Source organism: Vicugna pacos, chromosome 17, assembly GCF_048564905.1.
Source record: "Vicugna pacos chromosome 17, VicPac4, whole genome shotgun sequence".
Taxonomy (NCBI): domain Eukaryota; kingdom Metazoa; phylum Chordata; class Mammalia; order Artiodactyla; family Camelidae; genus Vicugna; species Vicugna pacos.
In genome coordinates this window covers 53,649,373-53,665,474 of record NC_133003.1, presented here as the reverse complement: position 1 = coordinate 53,665,474, position 16,102 = coordinate 53,649,373, and the positions used below count along the sequence as shown (strand labels likewise).

The following is a 16,102-nucleotide window of genomic DNA, read 5'->3' as shown; positions in this document are numbered from 1 at the left end:
GGTACATAATTAAACTTTTAAGCTTTGGCACAGCAAAGGAAACCATAAGCAAAATAAAAACAACAACCTATGGAATGTGAGAAAATATTTGCAAAAGATGAGACTGACAGGGGCTTAATTTCCAGAATATTTAAACAACTCATGCAACTTAACAACAACAAAAAAACCCAAATCCAATCCAAAAATGGGCAGAAGACCTAAACAAGCAATTCTCCAATGAAGACATACAAATGGTCAATAGGCACATGACAAAATGCTCAGTATTGCTAATTATCAGAGAAATGCACATCAAAACTACACACCAGTCAGAATGGCCACCATTCAAAAGTCCACTAACAATAAATGCTGGAGAGGGCATGGGGAAAAGGGACCCTCCTACACTGCTGGTGGGAACGCAGTTTGGTGCAGTCACTATGGAAAACAGTATGGAGGTGCCTCAAAAAACTAAAAATAGACTTGCCATATGCTCCAGCGATCCGGGATCACTCCTGGGCATATATCCAGAGGAAACCTTAATTCAAAAAGACACATGCACCCCAATGTTCATAGCAGCATAACATCCAAGACATGGAAACAACCTGACTATCCACTGACAGATGATTAGATAAAAAATTTGTGGTATATTTATACAATGGAATATTACTCGGCCATAAAAAAGAAAAGATAATGCCATCTGCAGCAACAGGGATGAATCTGAAGATTGTCATTCTAAGTAAAGTAAGCCAGAAAGGTTAAGAAAAATACCGTACGACATCACCTACATGTGGAATCCTGGGGGGGGGGAAAAAGACAAAGAACTTATTTACTAAACAGAAACAGACTCCCAGACATGGAAAACAAATTTATAGTTACTAGAGGGGAAAGGGGGTGGGAAGGGATAAATTGGGAGTTCGAGATTTGCAGATACTAACATACATAAAATAGATAAATAATAAGTTTATACTGTATAGCACAGGGAACCATATTCAATATCTTGTAGTAACCTATAGTGAAGAATCTGAGAATGAATGTATGTACGTATGGTCCTACGTGACTGAAGTGCTGTGCTGTACACCAGAAACTGACGCAACACTGTAAACTCACTGTACTTCAATAACGATATGTTTAAGAAAAGGAAAAAAAAGTTTCTTCAATATAGCACAGGGAACTATATTCAATATCCTGTAATAACCTTTAATGAATAAGAATATGAAAATGAATATATGAATGTATATGCATGACTGGGCTGGGACAGTGTGCTGTTCACTGGAAACTGACACACTGTAACTGACTGTACTTCAATTAAAAAAAATTAATTAAAAGGCACAGATTGGGGAAGGGTGAAATGGGTAAAGGGGACCAACCCTATGGGGATGGATGGAAATAAAGTTTTGGTGGTGAGCATGACACAGTACTCACAGAGGAAGGAGTATAATGATATAAACCAATGTTACCTCAATAAAAAATAAATTTAAAAAGGCAAAGACTGTCCAATTGGATTTTAAAGAGATAATATTCAACTACGCTGCCCATAAGAAATCCACTTTACCATTTCTATTTAAAATTTTTACTTTCAAATTAATTTTAGATTTAAAGAGAAGTCACAGAGACAGTACAGAGTTCCCGTATACCCTTAGAGGACCACGGTACAGCTATCAAAATTAGGAAACTGACATTGATACACTATTACTAACTAAATTACAGAATTAATTTGAAATTCACCAGTCTGTCCATTAATGTCCTTTTTCTGTCCTGGGATCCAATCTACGACCCCACACTGTACTTCGCTGTAACGTCTCAGTATCCTCCAGAGTGAATCCAACAATACGGAAAAGGCTAACGGGGGGGGGGGGCAGAGCTCAGTGGTAGAGCATGTGCTTAGCTCGCACGAGGTCCTGGGTTCAATCCCCCGTATCTGCAGTAAAAAAAGGGGTCGGGAGACAGTAAGATAAAATAAAATACTTTATTTAAAAAAAAAAGGTTACTTCGCTTAAAAAAACAAAAAGGATAATACATGACGACCAAGTGGGAAGCATGCTGGGAATGCAAGAGTCTTTCAGTGCTCAAAACCGATCCATGTAATTTACTACGTCAACAGACTAAACAAGAAAAAAAACACAGTCATCTTCATAGATGCAGAAAAAACAAGGGACAAAATTCAGTGCAATTTAGACGAGAGCCGGCAACAAACTAGAAATAAAAGGAAACTACCTTAAGCCGATGCAGAGCACCTACAAAAAATGTACAGCTAACACCATACGTAGTGGTGAAACAGTGACTGTTTTCTCCATAAAATCAGGAACAGTGCAGGGAAGTCTGCTCTAACCACTCCTCTCCAAACACATGCTGGAGAGATCAGCCAGTGAATCAAAGAAAAGTCAGGGAGACCAGGCTGGAAAGGAAGACGTGAAACCTCCCTCTCACCGGCAACGTGACCGTCTACGCACTAAGCCCCCCAAACCTACCAACAAGAGCTCCTGGAGCTGAGTGAGCCCAGCGAGGCCACGGGGCACAAGGCCACTACACAAGGCCACCGCATCCCCTGAAGGGATATGCCAAGGGAACAGCACGTGGAAAAGTGCTCAGCATCATCAGGCAGCAGGGAAGTGAAGACCAAGACCACAGTGAGACAACACTCCGCATCTATCAGAATGGCTAAAATTAAAAAAAAAAAATTTAAACCAAAAACAGCGACACCACCAAATTCTGGCAAAAAGGCATGGAAACTAGATCACATACGTGGCTGATAGGAACGGAAAATGGTGCCACCACTTTGAAAACAACTAAACATGCAACTGTCTTGGGACCGAACAACTGCACTCCGGGCATTTACCCCAGAGGTGAGAGCACGTCGCACAAAGCATGCACACAAACGCACACAGCAGCTGTACTCTCAAGAGTTCCCAAACCGGAAACGACCGAGAGACGCTTCAGCATCAGAACGGCCAGCAAGCTGTGGTAACCCGAACACAAGGAACACTACCGAGCAGCGAGAAAGAACAAAGCACGGAGGCACACGGCAACTTACAGAAGACTTCTGCTGAGCGAGAAAGAGCCAGTCCCAGAAGTGCACACACCGTACGGTTCCATTAATACAACACGTCCGAAATAACAAACTCATAAAAATGGAAGCCAGATTAGTGGTTGCCGGAGGCTGGGGGAGGAGAGGGCACGAGGTGGCGGTGGCAGTGAAAGGACTCGCGTGATGGAACTGCTCCGTATCATGACCGCGTGGCCGTCACACGGATCTGTGCACACGGAAGAATCACGTAAGCGCACACACACACGTCAAAGTCAAACTGGTAAAATCTGAGCACGGTTGTACTGATGTTAACTTCCTGGTTGGGGTCACGTACTCTAGTCATGTGCAAGGTGCGCACTGTAAGGTTACGGGGGGAACTGGGTGAAAGATACAACTGGTCTCTGAACTATTTCTTACAACTGCATGGAAATCTACAATTATCTCAACTTGAAGGTTTTTTTAAAGCAAATAATGTCATTATGAAATGTTATCATACAACATATGTATTAAATTTAATGGGAATAACCCTAAGGTTGAATTAAGATCCCCAGGGAAACACCATCTGCTGAAGTTCAACTAAAACTATGACACGATGACGGATGTGTTTCTTTCACCTGGTTCACATTTCCTAAATCTCCTTTAACAAGTGTGAACTTCCTCTACTGATGAAATAAACAAAATTCCAGAAACAGGAACAAGTACACACAGAAGAAAGGGAACTTTCGTAACACTGTAAAAATAATATGTAAAAGAAATCAATTGTATTTCTACACACTAATGACAATCAGAAAGTGAAATTTTAAAAAACATTTACAGTAACACCAAAGAATTTTAAATATTTACAGACACATTTTACTAACCATCAAAAACATCGAGGGTAAGTTGAGAAACCATCAAAACGCCTTTGTCAAAACCTGTCCAAAGTCTGTACACTGACAACCACACACACAGCTCTGCTCAGAGAATTAAGTAAGAGTCAAATAAATGGGGAGATACCTCACAACCGAGGATCTGAAAATTTAGTATTGCTATCATCTCAACTCCCCCTCAGAGAGATTTACAGATTTACTGTAACCCCAATCATAACACCAGCAGGCCTTTCTGCTGAAGCTGAAAAGCTGATTCTAAAATTTGTAAGAGAGTGCAGACAAGGAGCCAAAACAGCCCTAGAAAAGAACCAAGTTGCAGGGCCAACACTACCTGGTTGCAGGCCTCTTACAAAGCTCAGTGAAGGAGCCAACTAGTATTTGCGTAAAGACAGACAAACAGATCAACAGGAGAGAACAGAGGGTTCAGAAACAGACCCACACATAAATGGCTGATTTTTTCCCAATTTTTAATATTGTGGCAAAACACATAAAAGTTACTGTCTTAATTCGTGATTAACAAGTGCAAATGCAGTGGTATTAAGTACACTCGCATTACTGTGTAAGCATCCCCACCACCATCTCCAGACCTCTCGTACAGCTGAAACTCTGTCCCATTAAACGCACCTCCCCGTCCCACCCACCCCCCAGCAGCCACCGTCCCATTTTCTGCCTCCGTGGACCTGACTCCTCCCAGTGCCTCATGTGGTGGACTCCTAGTGTCTGTCCTTTTCTGACGGGCTCCTTTCACTTGGCACGTGTCCTCACGGTTCACCCACGTTGTACCGTGGGCCAGAACTTCCCTCCTCTTAAAGGCTGCACAACGCTCCCCTGTCTGCACAGACTGCATTTCGGCTATTCATTTATCTGTTAGCCCATTCTGTCCTTGGATCGAAAGTGAGTCTCTTGTAGACAGGATATAGCTGGATCATTTTCTTATTCTGGCAACCTCTGTCTTTTGATTAAAGAGTTAATCTATTTACTTTTAAAGTAATCCGTAATAAGGAGAGACTTCTGTTATTTTGTACTTATTTTCTATATGTCTTGTAGCTTTTCTGTCCCTCATTTCTTGCATTACTGTCTTCTTTTGTGATTTTTTTTTTTTTTTACAGTGAGACGTTTAAGTTCCTCTCTCACTTTTGTGCACATCCTTTAGCTGTTTACTTTGCATGGGGATTACATGGGGATTACACTTAACACTGCAAAGTTGAAACACTCTGATGTCAATTTATACCAGCTTAACTTCAGTAACGCACTAAAATTATGTTCCTTTAAAGCCTCCATATCCACCGTTTTCTTTTATTCTGTCACAGATTGCACCTTCATACACAGTGCCAAAAAAAGAACTAATAATTGTCTTAAAGGAATAGTCTCTTAAATTATATAGAACACAAAATGTAGTTACAAAGTTATAATACTAGCTTTTAGAACACAAATTTTTTAAAAAACATCAGACTCTTAAATCAAGTAGAAAACAAAAAATACAGTTACAACCCACTGTTACAGTAACACAAGCTTTTACAACTGCCCATGTATTTACCTTCATTGAGATCTTGATTTCCTCACATGGATTCAAGTTACTAGCTAGTATCTTTGTATTTCTTTTTTTTTTTTTAATTGAAGTACAGTCAGTTACACTGTCCCCTTCTCTGGTGTACAGCACACTGTCCTGGTCATGCAGATACATACATATATTCATTTTATTATTCTTTTTCATTAAAGGTAATAATAAGATATTGAATACAGTTCCCTGTGCTATACAGAAGAAATCTGTTTTTTATCTATTTTTGTATATAGTAGTTAATATTTACAAATTTCTAACTCTCAAATTTATCCCTTCCCACCCCCTTTCCCCCCATAACCATAAGACTGTTTACTATGTCGGCAAGTCTGTTTCTGTTTTGTAGGTGAGTTCATTAGTGTCTTCTTTTTCCTTTTTTAGATTCCATGCATGAGTGACATCATACGGTATTTTTCTTTCTTTCTGGCTGACTTCACTTAGAATGACAATCTCTAGGTCCATCCATGTTGCTGCAAATGGCAGGATTTCCTTTTCTCTTGGCTGAATACTATTCCAGTATATAAGTGCATGCACACATATATTTTTATATATATATACACACATATCACATTATATATATGTGTGTGTGTGTTTATATATATACATATATGATGTGAGATAAACAGCTAACATTTTCTGTATCCCTTCAGCCACTGGCGAAGCCTTGGGCTGTTCCCGCCCCTTGGCTACTGTGAATGCTGCTGCAGGGCACACGGGAGTGCACACTATCTCTTTGGGTTAGTGTTTTCATTTCTTTTGGGTATATTCCCAGAAGTGAATTCCTGGGTATGGAAATTTGAGTTTTAATTTCTTGAGGACCCTCCATACTACCTTCCACAGTGGCTGAACCAATTTACTATCCCACCAACAGTGCACAAGGGCTCCCTTTTCTCCACATCCTCAGCATTTGCTGTGAGTGGCCTTTTTGTGACAGCCATTCTAAGAGGTGTGAGGTGGTATCTCACTGTGGTTTTGATTTGTATTTTCCCGGTGATTAGTGATGTTGAGCATTTTTTTATAGGCCTGATGGACATCTGTATGTCTTCTCGGGAAAGAATTCTGTCTAGTCCCTCTGCCCATTTTTAGTTTTTTTTTGTATTGAGTTGCACGAGTTCTTTATATACCTTGGATATTGGTCCCTTACCCAATACATGGTTTGCAGATCTTCTCTCCCATGTCACTGGCTGTGTCCTTTGCTGCGCAGAAGCTTTTAAGTTTGATGTCCCACAAGTTGATTTTTGCTTTTGTTTGTGCTTTGCGGTTTTGCTTTTTTTTTTTTATTATTGCTATAGGCAGTGCCTGTACCGAGGATCAGCCGGAGGTGTAAACCTAAGGCCTTCTCAGGTTTTTCCAGAGCCTGTTCCTTTCCCAGGTCATATGTGGTGACTTTCTAATTTCTCCACATATATGCAATTGCTTTTGAAGGTCCTAGCCTTCAGTCTGGCTCTAAAAGAGGAGAAAGAAAATAAAGGGGAGAGTGCACAAGCCTTTTAAATCCCCCGGAAGTGACCTCCCCGGAGGGGTGGGGATCGCAGCGGTGTGAGGAGGCGCAAGGACAGTGGCCTCTGCCTCCCCGTCTGCACCTCCGATCAGAAGCAGCAATTAGTAGTCCGAGCACAGACCCCCGGTACTTGACCACAGGGCACTTCTTGCCGGTCCTGCTCCCACATGCTGTGTGCAGGCGGCTCCAGGAACACGGGCACGGCTGCCTGCCTGGGGCTGAGAGCGGGGTAGCTTCTTCTGTGCTGGAAGCTAAAATTGATTGACATTAACTGCATTTTACAGCCCAAGCCCCACTGGAAGCTGCAAGCCTTCACAGACTCCAGCTCCTGCACAGCTGTCTCGGGCAGGTTCTGGCAGCACAGCCGCTGCCTAGGTGGGGAGGCAGGCTTCCAGCGCTTCCCACTCGCTGTCCTCCCGGAGTCTTACAGTCAACTGACTCTTGGCAAAAGTATCAGAGTCAATTAAATGCGGAAAGGATGACCTTTTCAGTGGATGCCACATGCAAGGCATCCTCAGATTGCACCTCAGCTCATACACAAAGTTAACTGGGAGTGGGTCATAACTCTAAAGGTTAACAGCTAAAAATTAAACTTTCTAAAAGAAAATATAGATGAAAATCTGATATCATGATCTTGGGTTTGGCAGATTTTTATGCACAATACAAAAAGCATGACATACAGAAGAAAAAAAATCAATAAAAATTATACCTAGTCAACACTAAAAACGTCTACTCTTTGAGACACTGTTATGAAAATGAAAATCACCACAGACTAGGGGACTTTGGTTAAAAGACTTAAATCTGGAGTATATGACGACTTCTTACAACTCAGTAAGAAAATCCAATTAAAAAAATGCGTAAAACATTTGAAAGACGCTTCACCACAGAAAGACACAGGATGCCAAATAAGCACATGAAAAGATGAGACCTCATCAGTCATCAAGGAAATGAAAGTTATAACCACAGTGAGATCCCACAGCACACCTGCTAGGACGACCACGACTGAAAACACACACCAAGTGCTGGTGAAAACACGGAGCAGCGGGAACTCCGAGGCACTAGCGGGGGCGTCAAGTGGTAACGTAACCACCTTGGCAGATGGTCTGGCACTTTCTTGAAGAGTTCAGTATAAACCTATCATGCGACTCAGACACTCCACTCCTACGTATTTCCCCAAGGGAAATGCAAGCACATGTCGACGCCGGACTCATAGAATACTGCTCGAAACATCCTGGTTTGTGATAGCTAAAGTGTGGACACATCCCAAATGTCAATCAGCAGGTGAATGGATAAACAAATTTTGGTACAATCATACAAAGAAGTACTACTCAGCATAAAACAGAAACTACTCACACATGCAACAGGGATGAAACTCAAAACTGTGCCGCAGAAGCTGGACAAAAACAGACATAACATGTGACTCCATTCAAATAAAATTCCAGAAAATGCAAATGAATATATAAAGCAGATCAATGTTTGCCTGCACACAGGGAAAGAATGAAAGGGGCACAAAAAACCTTTTAGGGGCAAAGGGTATGTTTATAACCTTAATTGTGTGGATGGTTCTGTGGGGGTAAACATATGCCAAAACTATCACACTGTACACTTTAAATATATGCAATTTATTGTAAATCAATTATATTTCAATAAAAATTAGAAAGGAAAAAAAGCCTGAAAAACCAGATAGTAAAAGTTTAAACAGAAGAACAAGGAACTAAAAATAGATACAAGGAATAAGATAATCTCCAGAATTAAAAGTAGAATTATTTCAAAATAATGAAACATATTTATACACAACTAAGCAAATTTTAAAACTAGCAACGTAGCAGTTAACTACGTACATCAGCAGTTCTCAAAGGGTGCCCGGGGGACCTGAGACACTTCCAAGGGGTCCACAGGGTTAAAACTATTTTAATAACAGAAAGACATTCTCTGACTTTTTAATTCTAACTCTGTCATGAGTGTACAGTGGAACTTTCCAGGGGCTACACGACTTATATCACAGATTCAATGTAGAAACAGGTATGCGAATCCAGTTGCCTCCAGCTGCCAGAAAAATCTGCAAAACTGTGAATCAGTGCCACTCCTCATTAAAAATTTTGTTTATGGTAACATGTAATGGGTTTATCACTCTTTTTAAATGAAGTAGTAAGTGAATGCAGCGTCTTTAAAACTCAGTTTTCATGTCTAAAAGGACACATGTTGATAGATAAAACCAACAGAAACGGTAACTCCTTGGGGTTCTGGGTGCTGGTGAAGCATCGGGGTCAATCTTTCACTGCTCAGCCCCCAGGGAGCCCCCTCGGAAAGGACTGTGACCCCAAGGGACCTGCAGTCCACACTGATGCCCTCAACCCATGGTCTGCAGGTGGCTGCTGGCCCACAGACCACCTCTGGTTCCCAAGAACTGAAGTACAGAGACCGAGAGGAAGCCTTCAAACACATTCACAGCACCCGACACACGATCGGCAGCGTCTATTTTATATGATCTGGGTTTTTTTAACTTCATTTTTTGAATTGCTCATTTTTACTGTATTTTACAAAAGTGTCAGCCTGCAACAGTTCAGAGGTGTTTGAAGTGGTCCTTTACCACAGACACATTCAGAAGCAGTGAACTAGACGTCTTACGAGTAGATAGCAATTCGAACGACCCTCAAAGCAAAACGAGCCAACAGGGCTATTTCTCCATGATTAATGTAGACGGCTTCAAATACAAACATCAAAGCAACACTCTTTAAATGGAAACCGGCCAAGAAAAAGAAAATCATACGCACCCTCTTCAGTGAAGAATTTCTCTACAGGTCCCAGTAACTGATTGATTTCATCAAGCTCATCCTGGCTTACTTCTGGAAATGGGAAAACTTCTTTCTAAAAAAAGAACATTTAATAAAAATTTAAATAGTATCAGTCAAAAGGGAAGGAAAAAGATTTGCTAGTCCCTACAGCCGCTGGCAGGATGCTGCTCGCTGAAGGAACTAGAAAGGAAACTTCAGACGGTGCTCGGGACACAGGAATTGTGTTCGACGCCACCGCCGAGGCTCCTCCTCCTCCCTGACTCATGCAGGTTTACTCCTGATTTTGATCAGCTCTCCTGATCAACAGCAAGTTCTGACAATTGTTCCATGAAACAAAGGGCCTGGACTGACATGTCCAAGCCCAGTCTGGGCCCTGACTTGCAGCTCACTAACTGTGCGGCCTGAGCCACCGCCCTTCGCCCCACACCCTGCACCTTGATTTTCTCACTCACGCACTCATTCGCAGGTAACGTTTACTCCAGGTTGTTGTGAGGAAGACAATGGATGTGAAAGCTCTTTACCAAAAAATGTAAACATTTACACTGGTCACTTTGTGAGTGCCAAGATGCTGCCGCTGACAAGAACGTAGGGAGGTCACAAGGTCTGCCATCTCCCCGGCGTCCCACCCGGCTACATCCACGCTCCCACACCCGTTCCCCTGCTGGCAGACCTCTGCCCCCCGCACTGAGCATGCAGGCCAGGACCACCAGAGGAGGCCCAGATCAACCTGCACGTAGCCCGGCTCAGCCCGTTCTCACATGTGTGGTGGGCAAGTCCCAACCCCTCCTCAGTGCCAGCCTTTCCCGTGACACATGATACCTCAGACGGCAGCTGCGAGGCTCAACAGAGATCGTGTGTTCTGAACATGAAGTGACTGCAGTTACGCACGTGGAACACGGCTCCACCCGTCACCACCCACACCTGGGAAACACGAAGCTTCACGTCCACCTCAAACCAAAGGCTGATGTTCCCAGCTGACCCTGGATTCCCTGCTGGGCCACCACAATCCGCTGCCCAAAATCATCCCGCTGTGTCCTCAGCCCCTGTGACTTTTGGGCTCTCCTCACCCCTTTAGCTGCCAGCATGACCTGAGTATTTGGGTTTGACCCCCACCTGCGGAGAAGGAACGTCCCAGACCCTGAGTCGCCAGCCCCCAGGGGCCCTGCCTCTCCTCAGGGCACCTGTCACCAAGTGTCTCAAGAAAGGCCTGCAAAGCAGAGGAGCCCAGTCTCCCCTCCAGCCCTGGATCTGATCAGCTGCTGCAGGAACATGCCCCTCTCGGGGCCCTGTACAGGCTGATGGGTGGGTCCCCTTCCAAAAGCGACAGTTGCCTTAAAGGAATTCCTGCCTCCCTGCCCCTAAGGTGGTCCAGAAGGAAGTTACTGGGAGTCTGTCATCACTCTGCAGCCTCTCACAACAAAGCTGAAGGCAGAGGTTCAGCCCACTGCACTTCTCAGCCTCCAGCCGCCTGGGCCTGGGGCGACGGCGGTGCTAGCAGAAGGTTATTCTGGAGAGCAGCCCGGTGAGAGAGAAGGCCAGCCTGAGAACCGGCTGGCCCTCAGCTACAACCACAGGACAACCACCACCATGAGAGGGACCCCGGGCCCACGAAGGTGAGCGTCTGAGACCCACGCTCAGGGTCTAAACCAGGTGCCTCGTGGGTGCTGTGTTCAATTTTATTAGCAGTTTTCAAATACCAGAAAGTAGTGGAACCACTTTTCTAAATAAATCCTGCGCAGAAACCAGATACGTAACTCAGATGAAAGGCAAGCTGCTCCGGTCAAGGCTGCAGGTGGGGGAGCCCCCCCCCAGCCCCCCGCAGGGCCCTGGGGCAGCCCCGGAGGCGCGCTCTCAGAATGGTGAGGCGCCAGCTGAGGGCAGGGGGACAGCTGTCGGCCGGTGCGTTCGTGATGGTCGTCTTCTTTTCTGAGATTCTCAGCATTTCAGACACCACTTTGCTGTTCGACACCCAACAATGCTGAGAGCCGACAGCGGCCCGGACCAGGACAGTGTCAGTGCAAGTGCTTAAAAGCCGTCAGATCCTAAATATAACCTGGAGGTAGAGAAAACAGGACGAGCTGCCGGATTAGGTGTGGATTATAAGATTAAGAGGCATCAAAGGTGACTCCGGGTGTTTGGTCTGAGCAAGTGGACAACAGAGTCACCACCATCTCCGATATGAAGGCGGGGAGGGGGCAGGACTTGGGGGAAGAGACCAGGCACTCGGTCCTGGATACGCTAGACTGGACTTGCCTTTTAACATCCATGTGCAGCTTCTGAGCAGAAAGGTAGATAGAAAGAGTCTGAGCTGGGGAAATACACATGCAACTTTAGGACACTGATGCTATGATACTAAATTAGGTCACTGGAGGAAAGGTTACAGATGAAAAGTGAGGTCCACAGACTGAGCCTTAGAAAACTTCAACCTCCAACAGGGCTGGGTGGAAATGCTGGCTGATGTTTAGACATCCAGGAGCCAAGAAAGAACCAGCAGAGGAGCCTGGGAAGGATCAGCCAGTTAAGTAGCAAGAAACACCAGAGGGAACGGTTGTTCAGAAGCCAGGAGTGATGAACTGGGTCAAATGCAGTGATGGGCCAAGTAAGAGGAGGCCTGAGAACGAACCACTGGACGTGACAACAGGGAGGTCACCACTGACTTTCATGAGAGCAGGATCAGCAGACTGTTAAGGCAAAAGCCTGAACTGTATGGGTTCAAGATGCAGCCAAGAACGAACAACTGATGATGTGGAAAAGGAGAGAACTCCTGGATCCATGCTGCTGAGGAGCTGAGAAGGCAAGGGGTCGAGTTGGCCTTTTTAGGAGTAGATGGTTCATCCACAGCGACAGAAAGAACGTGGACCACATGGGCACACACGTGGGAGGAGGTGGTGAGTGTGGTAGTGGAATTCTTGTCTGTATTTTCTCAGCAAAACAGAAAGCAAAGCTGACAGGTGAGAGTGAGGATGGGGGAGGTGGTGTCAGAGGTTTGGAGAAAGAGAAAAGATTTGCGTTCTTCCTTCACCGTGCTGCTGGGAACCACAATGTCTCCCAGGACAGAGCACCACACAGCCTTGGGTTCTGGGGAAGATAGTTTCCCTACCTCTGAAGACCTAGCCCTGCACTTCCTCGCAGGGCAAACCTCGCCTGTCTGAGCATCTGTAATGAGTGACAATTTTACGCAAGTTGGATACAAGACCTTTCACAATGTTAAGATCGGCTTGTTTCTTATACAAAAAATGAAAGTGTTCCGAACACTGTAGATGAAAGAAGTTTCATACACACACTTCTCTCCAAGTGTGCAACGTGTTACCAAGATTTCCAAAAGCTAGTGTTAAGAATGTTCTAGAGAAACCAAGGAATAAATCCTTAAGTAAAACAGAATCAGCTGACACTCCAGCCACAGCAGTTCGCGTAATTCTTTGGTTGCCTGCGGCACCTGTAGGAGGTATTTTGACTACGAGCGCACTGCCGCTCTTCCCAGGCGGCTCGCAGGTGCTGACGCTGGCGTGAACTACTCATCCCGCTGCCTCTTGCACCTGCAGAGCGTCTTACAGTTTGAAAGGCATCCCCACGCATGCAATCTCACTGGGGCTTTACAACACGTCTCTGAGGCAGAACAACACATCGCTAGCTCCATTTGAGGCTGCAAGAACTGCGGCGCAAAGTCACAGTCACGGTCAAACCCGTGTCTTCGGCTGGAAGAGGACAGTGAGCGCTTAGTGACCGAGCCGCTACCCCTGGGTCGGGAGACGCGTGGAAGGGACCGGTGGGAGGAAGCCGGTCGGCGCGGCGAGGCGCTGAGACTGGGCTGTGGGAGCCGACCGGGGAGCCGCACGGTCGGGGCTGTGCTCCGGCCTCAGAGAGGAAGCCCCCCATTTGGTGAGCCCCTCGCGCGGGGTCTCCCACAGTGACCTGACCGGCGTTAGCGGGCACGCAGCTCAAAACCGCAGCTGCCCAGGGCGCCGCCTGCAGCGGGGCCGGCGGGCGAGCGCGGCCGCCCCGGTGTGCGGGGCCTGACAAGGCTCGAGCCGGGCCTCCCCGCGAAGCGCAGGAAGCGGAGGCCGGCGGGGCGGCCGGGGCGCGGCCTCACCTTCTCGATTTTGCCCAGGAAGAGCTCCTTGGCGAAAGCCCGGCTCGGCGGACTGGTGCGCAGCGGGCGCCGGCTGGCTGCGAAGGCCACCAGGGCGCGGCAGGAGCGCGCCGCCGCCGCCGCCGAGCGCAGGAGGAGCCCGCAGCCGCTCATGCCGTCCCGCGCCGCTCTCGCCGCCGCCGCGGCCCGCCCAGCGTCTCGGCCAAGAGCGCCGGACTCGCGCCGCCCGATGACGCCACCGGCCTGCGCCGCCCCGCCCGCCTCTGCGCCTGCGCGGCCTCGGGCCCGGCCGGGGGGCGGGGCCGCCGGCGTCCCGGGGCGCGGGAACCTCGCGGCGGCCCGGCCGCCTCCACCTGCCTCTGTCGCACGAGGACGCTGTAGAGCTGGAAGGCAGCGCAGTGGGGGAGCTGACGGCGTGGCTTCCCTGCGGAGCGAGCGCCCCGTGCGGTGGCGCGCCTCCTCCCAGTGGGCGGCCCACTCCCGAGGCCTCGTTCGCCTGCTGCGCAGCTGGCCCGCGCGTCGCGTCCCTTGTCCTGGAGGAGGGTGTTCTGCCAGAGAGGCCGGATGAAACCGTGTGTCACTACGGCGCCTGAAGAGCCTGGAGGGGCAGAAGTGGCGGCGGGGGTAGACGCGGCGTCGCTTCTGCGCTCTTGGAAACGCTTCCTGCGCCACCTCGTGAACTCCTGGGAAACTGGGAAACGCCCTGAGCTTTCAGCGCGGTGCCTGGCCCCATAAATGGGGCACTTGTTTGGGCGAAGACCTGAGGACACAGCCCCAGGGAAAAGCGCTCATAACTTTCTTGGTTGCAAAATACCTGTCCTTGGCGTCTTCTGCAACTGCCTTTATCTGTTTTGTCTTAAGGCGTCACCTAGTTTCTTCACCAGTGCTGTTTGCCGATTTAAGCATCCAGCTTCAGAGCAGGCGTTTGTGAAATGAGACAGAAAGGGGGCAGGGCACAGCCACTCAAGGAATGCCACAGCAGTTAACGTCAAAATGGTGAAAGATTCAACCCCCAGGAGGCCTGTGAGGCTCAGGATGATGAGAGATTTCACTTCCAGCAGATCTTGAGCTTCATTATACACTCACTGTAATGTATTAACACGCCCACAGGCACCATGGCTGTCCCAAGGCTAGCCACAAAAGGTCAAAGGGCGGGAAACAGCCAACTTCCTGGGAATCCCAGCCCCTTCCCCTTAGATTGGTCCTTCCACTTGTTAGCATATGAAGCCACCAAGCCCAAAAAACCCAGCAACACTGTGCGTCTCAGCCGCCCCTCTCTCTCCGTCTCCGGAGACGGCCTGCATTCTGTCTATGGAGTGTGTACCTACTTTTAATCTGAGCACCAAAGCCCCACACCTTGTGGCCTTTCTCTTGCCGTTCAATGTATCTCTCTGAATAAATCTACCTTCACTCAACTGTGGCTCGCTCTTGAATTCCTTCCTGCGCAAAGCCAAGGACCCACACTTGGCAGGGCACGTCCCAGGGGCTCAGCCGAAGCCCGGGACACAGCCCTCCTCACGCCCCACATCTGTTTTCCTGCGTCATAACCACTAGGGCCAAAGAAAAAGTGGTTAAGTTTGAGCTCGTATACGTTTTGGCCAAAACAAATGTAGTCAAATCAATCAAGTAATCTGATAGTGTGTCAGGACGTGTTTGGCTACAGAGGTCTCCCTGAATCAACGAAATGAGAAATTCAGTGGCACACAATTTCCAAAACAAAAATTAGACAAAACTTGAGGCATAATTTCTGAGTACTCTGGTAGCATGTGCAGTGGGGAAGTTTGGGAGTTCTGCTTGGCCAGTTTCTAAGTTCAGTCTGTAAAAACTAGTATAATCTCGCTAATCTCACAGGATTTTTTAAAGTCAGTAAAATAATACATTTGAAAGCATCTATCACAATAAATGACCAATGTTTTTCCTGTAAGACTATAGAAGTGAAAAGTGGTTACACACTGAGATTTCTGTCTTACACTTGAGTATTAGCCTCTGGAAAATAGGTTGTCATTTTTAAACAATTTGCTTTAGGACAGAATTTCCACATGTAGTGTTTGAAACACTCACCAAGTACCTCTGAATGTGCTTCCTGTACAGCCATGTCAATACCACTGATTCCCATCCACAACTTACCAGACAGTAATCCGACACTCTTGCGTGGCCATCGTGTTGGTGGTGGCATGCCACAGTCTGAGAGGGAACCTATGCCTGGGTCCCTTGGCGTGAAAGCCACACAGTGGGAAGGTAATGGAGACGTTCGCTCACACAGAATTGGAGAGAAGAAAGGGGTGGTG

General features: G+C 46.9%; 1 protein-coding gene across 3 annotated transcripts in view; it reads right to left on the bottom strand.

The window, feature by feature from the left end:
* Positions 1–15,223, bottom strand: part of ACAD9 (acyl-CoA dehydrogenase family member 9) — a 32,160-nt gene extending 16,937 nt beyond the window's left edge. For all 3 annotated transcript variants that reach the window (XM_072941961.1, XM_072941962.1, XM_072941963.1), the window contains exons 1-2: positions 13,815–15,223; positions 9,704–9,797 (exon numbers count right to left, since the gene is read on the bottom strand). In XM_072941961.1, coding sequence (XP_072798062.1) covers positions 9,704–9,797; positions 13,815–13,967 — 247 coding nt within the window. In that variant the 5' untranslated portion in view covers positions 13,968–15,223. The remainder of the gene's footprint in view (positions 1–9,703; positions 9,798–13,814) is intronic.
* Between the last annotated feature and the right edge of the window lie 879 nt (positions 15,224–16,102).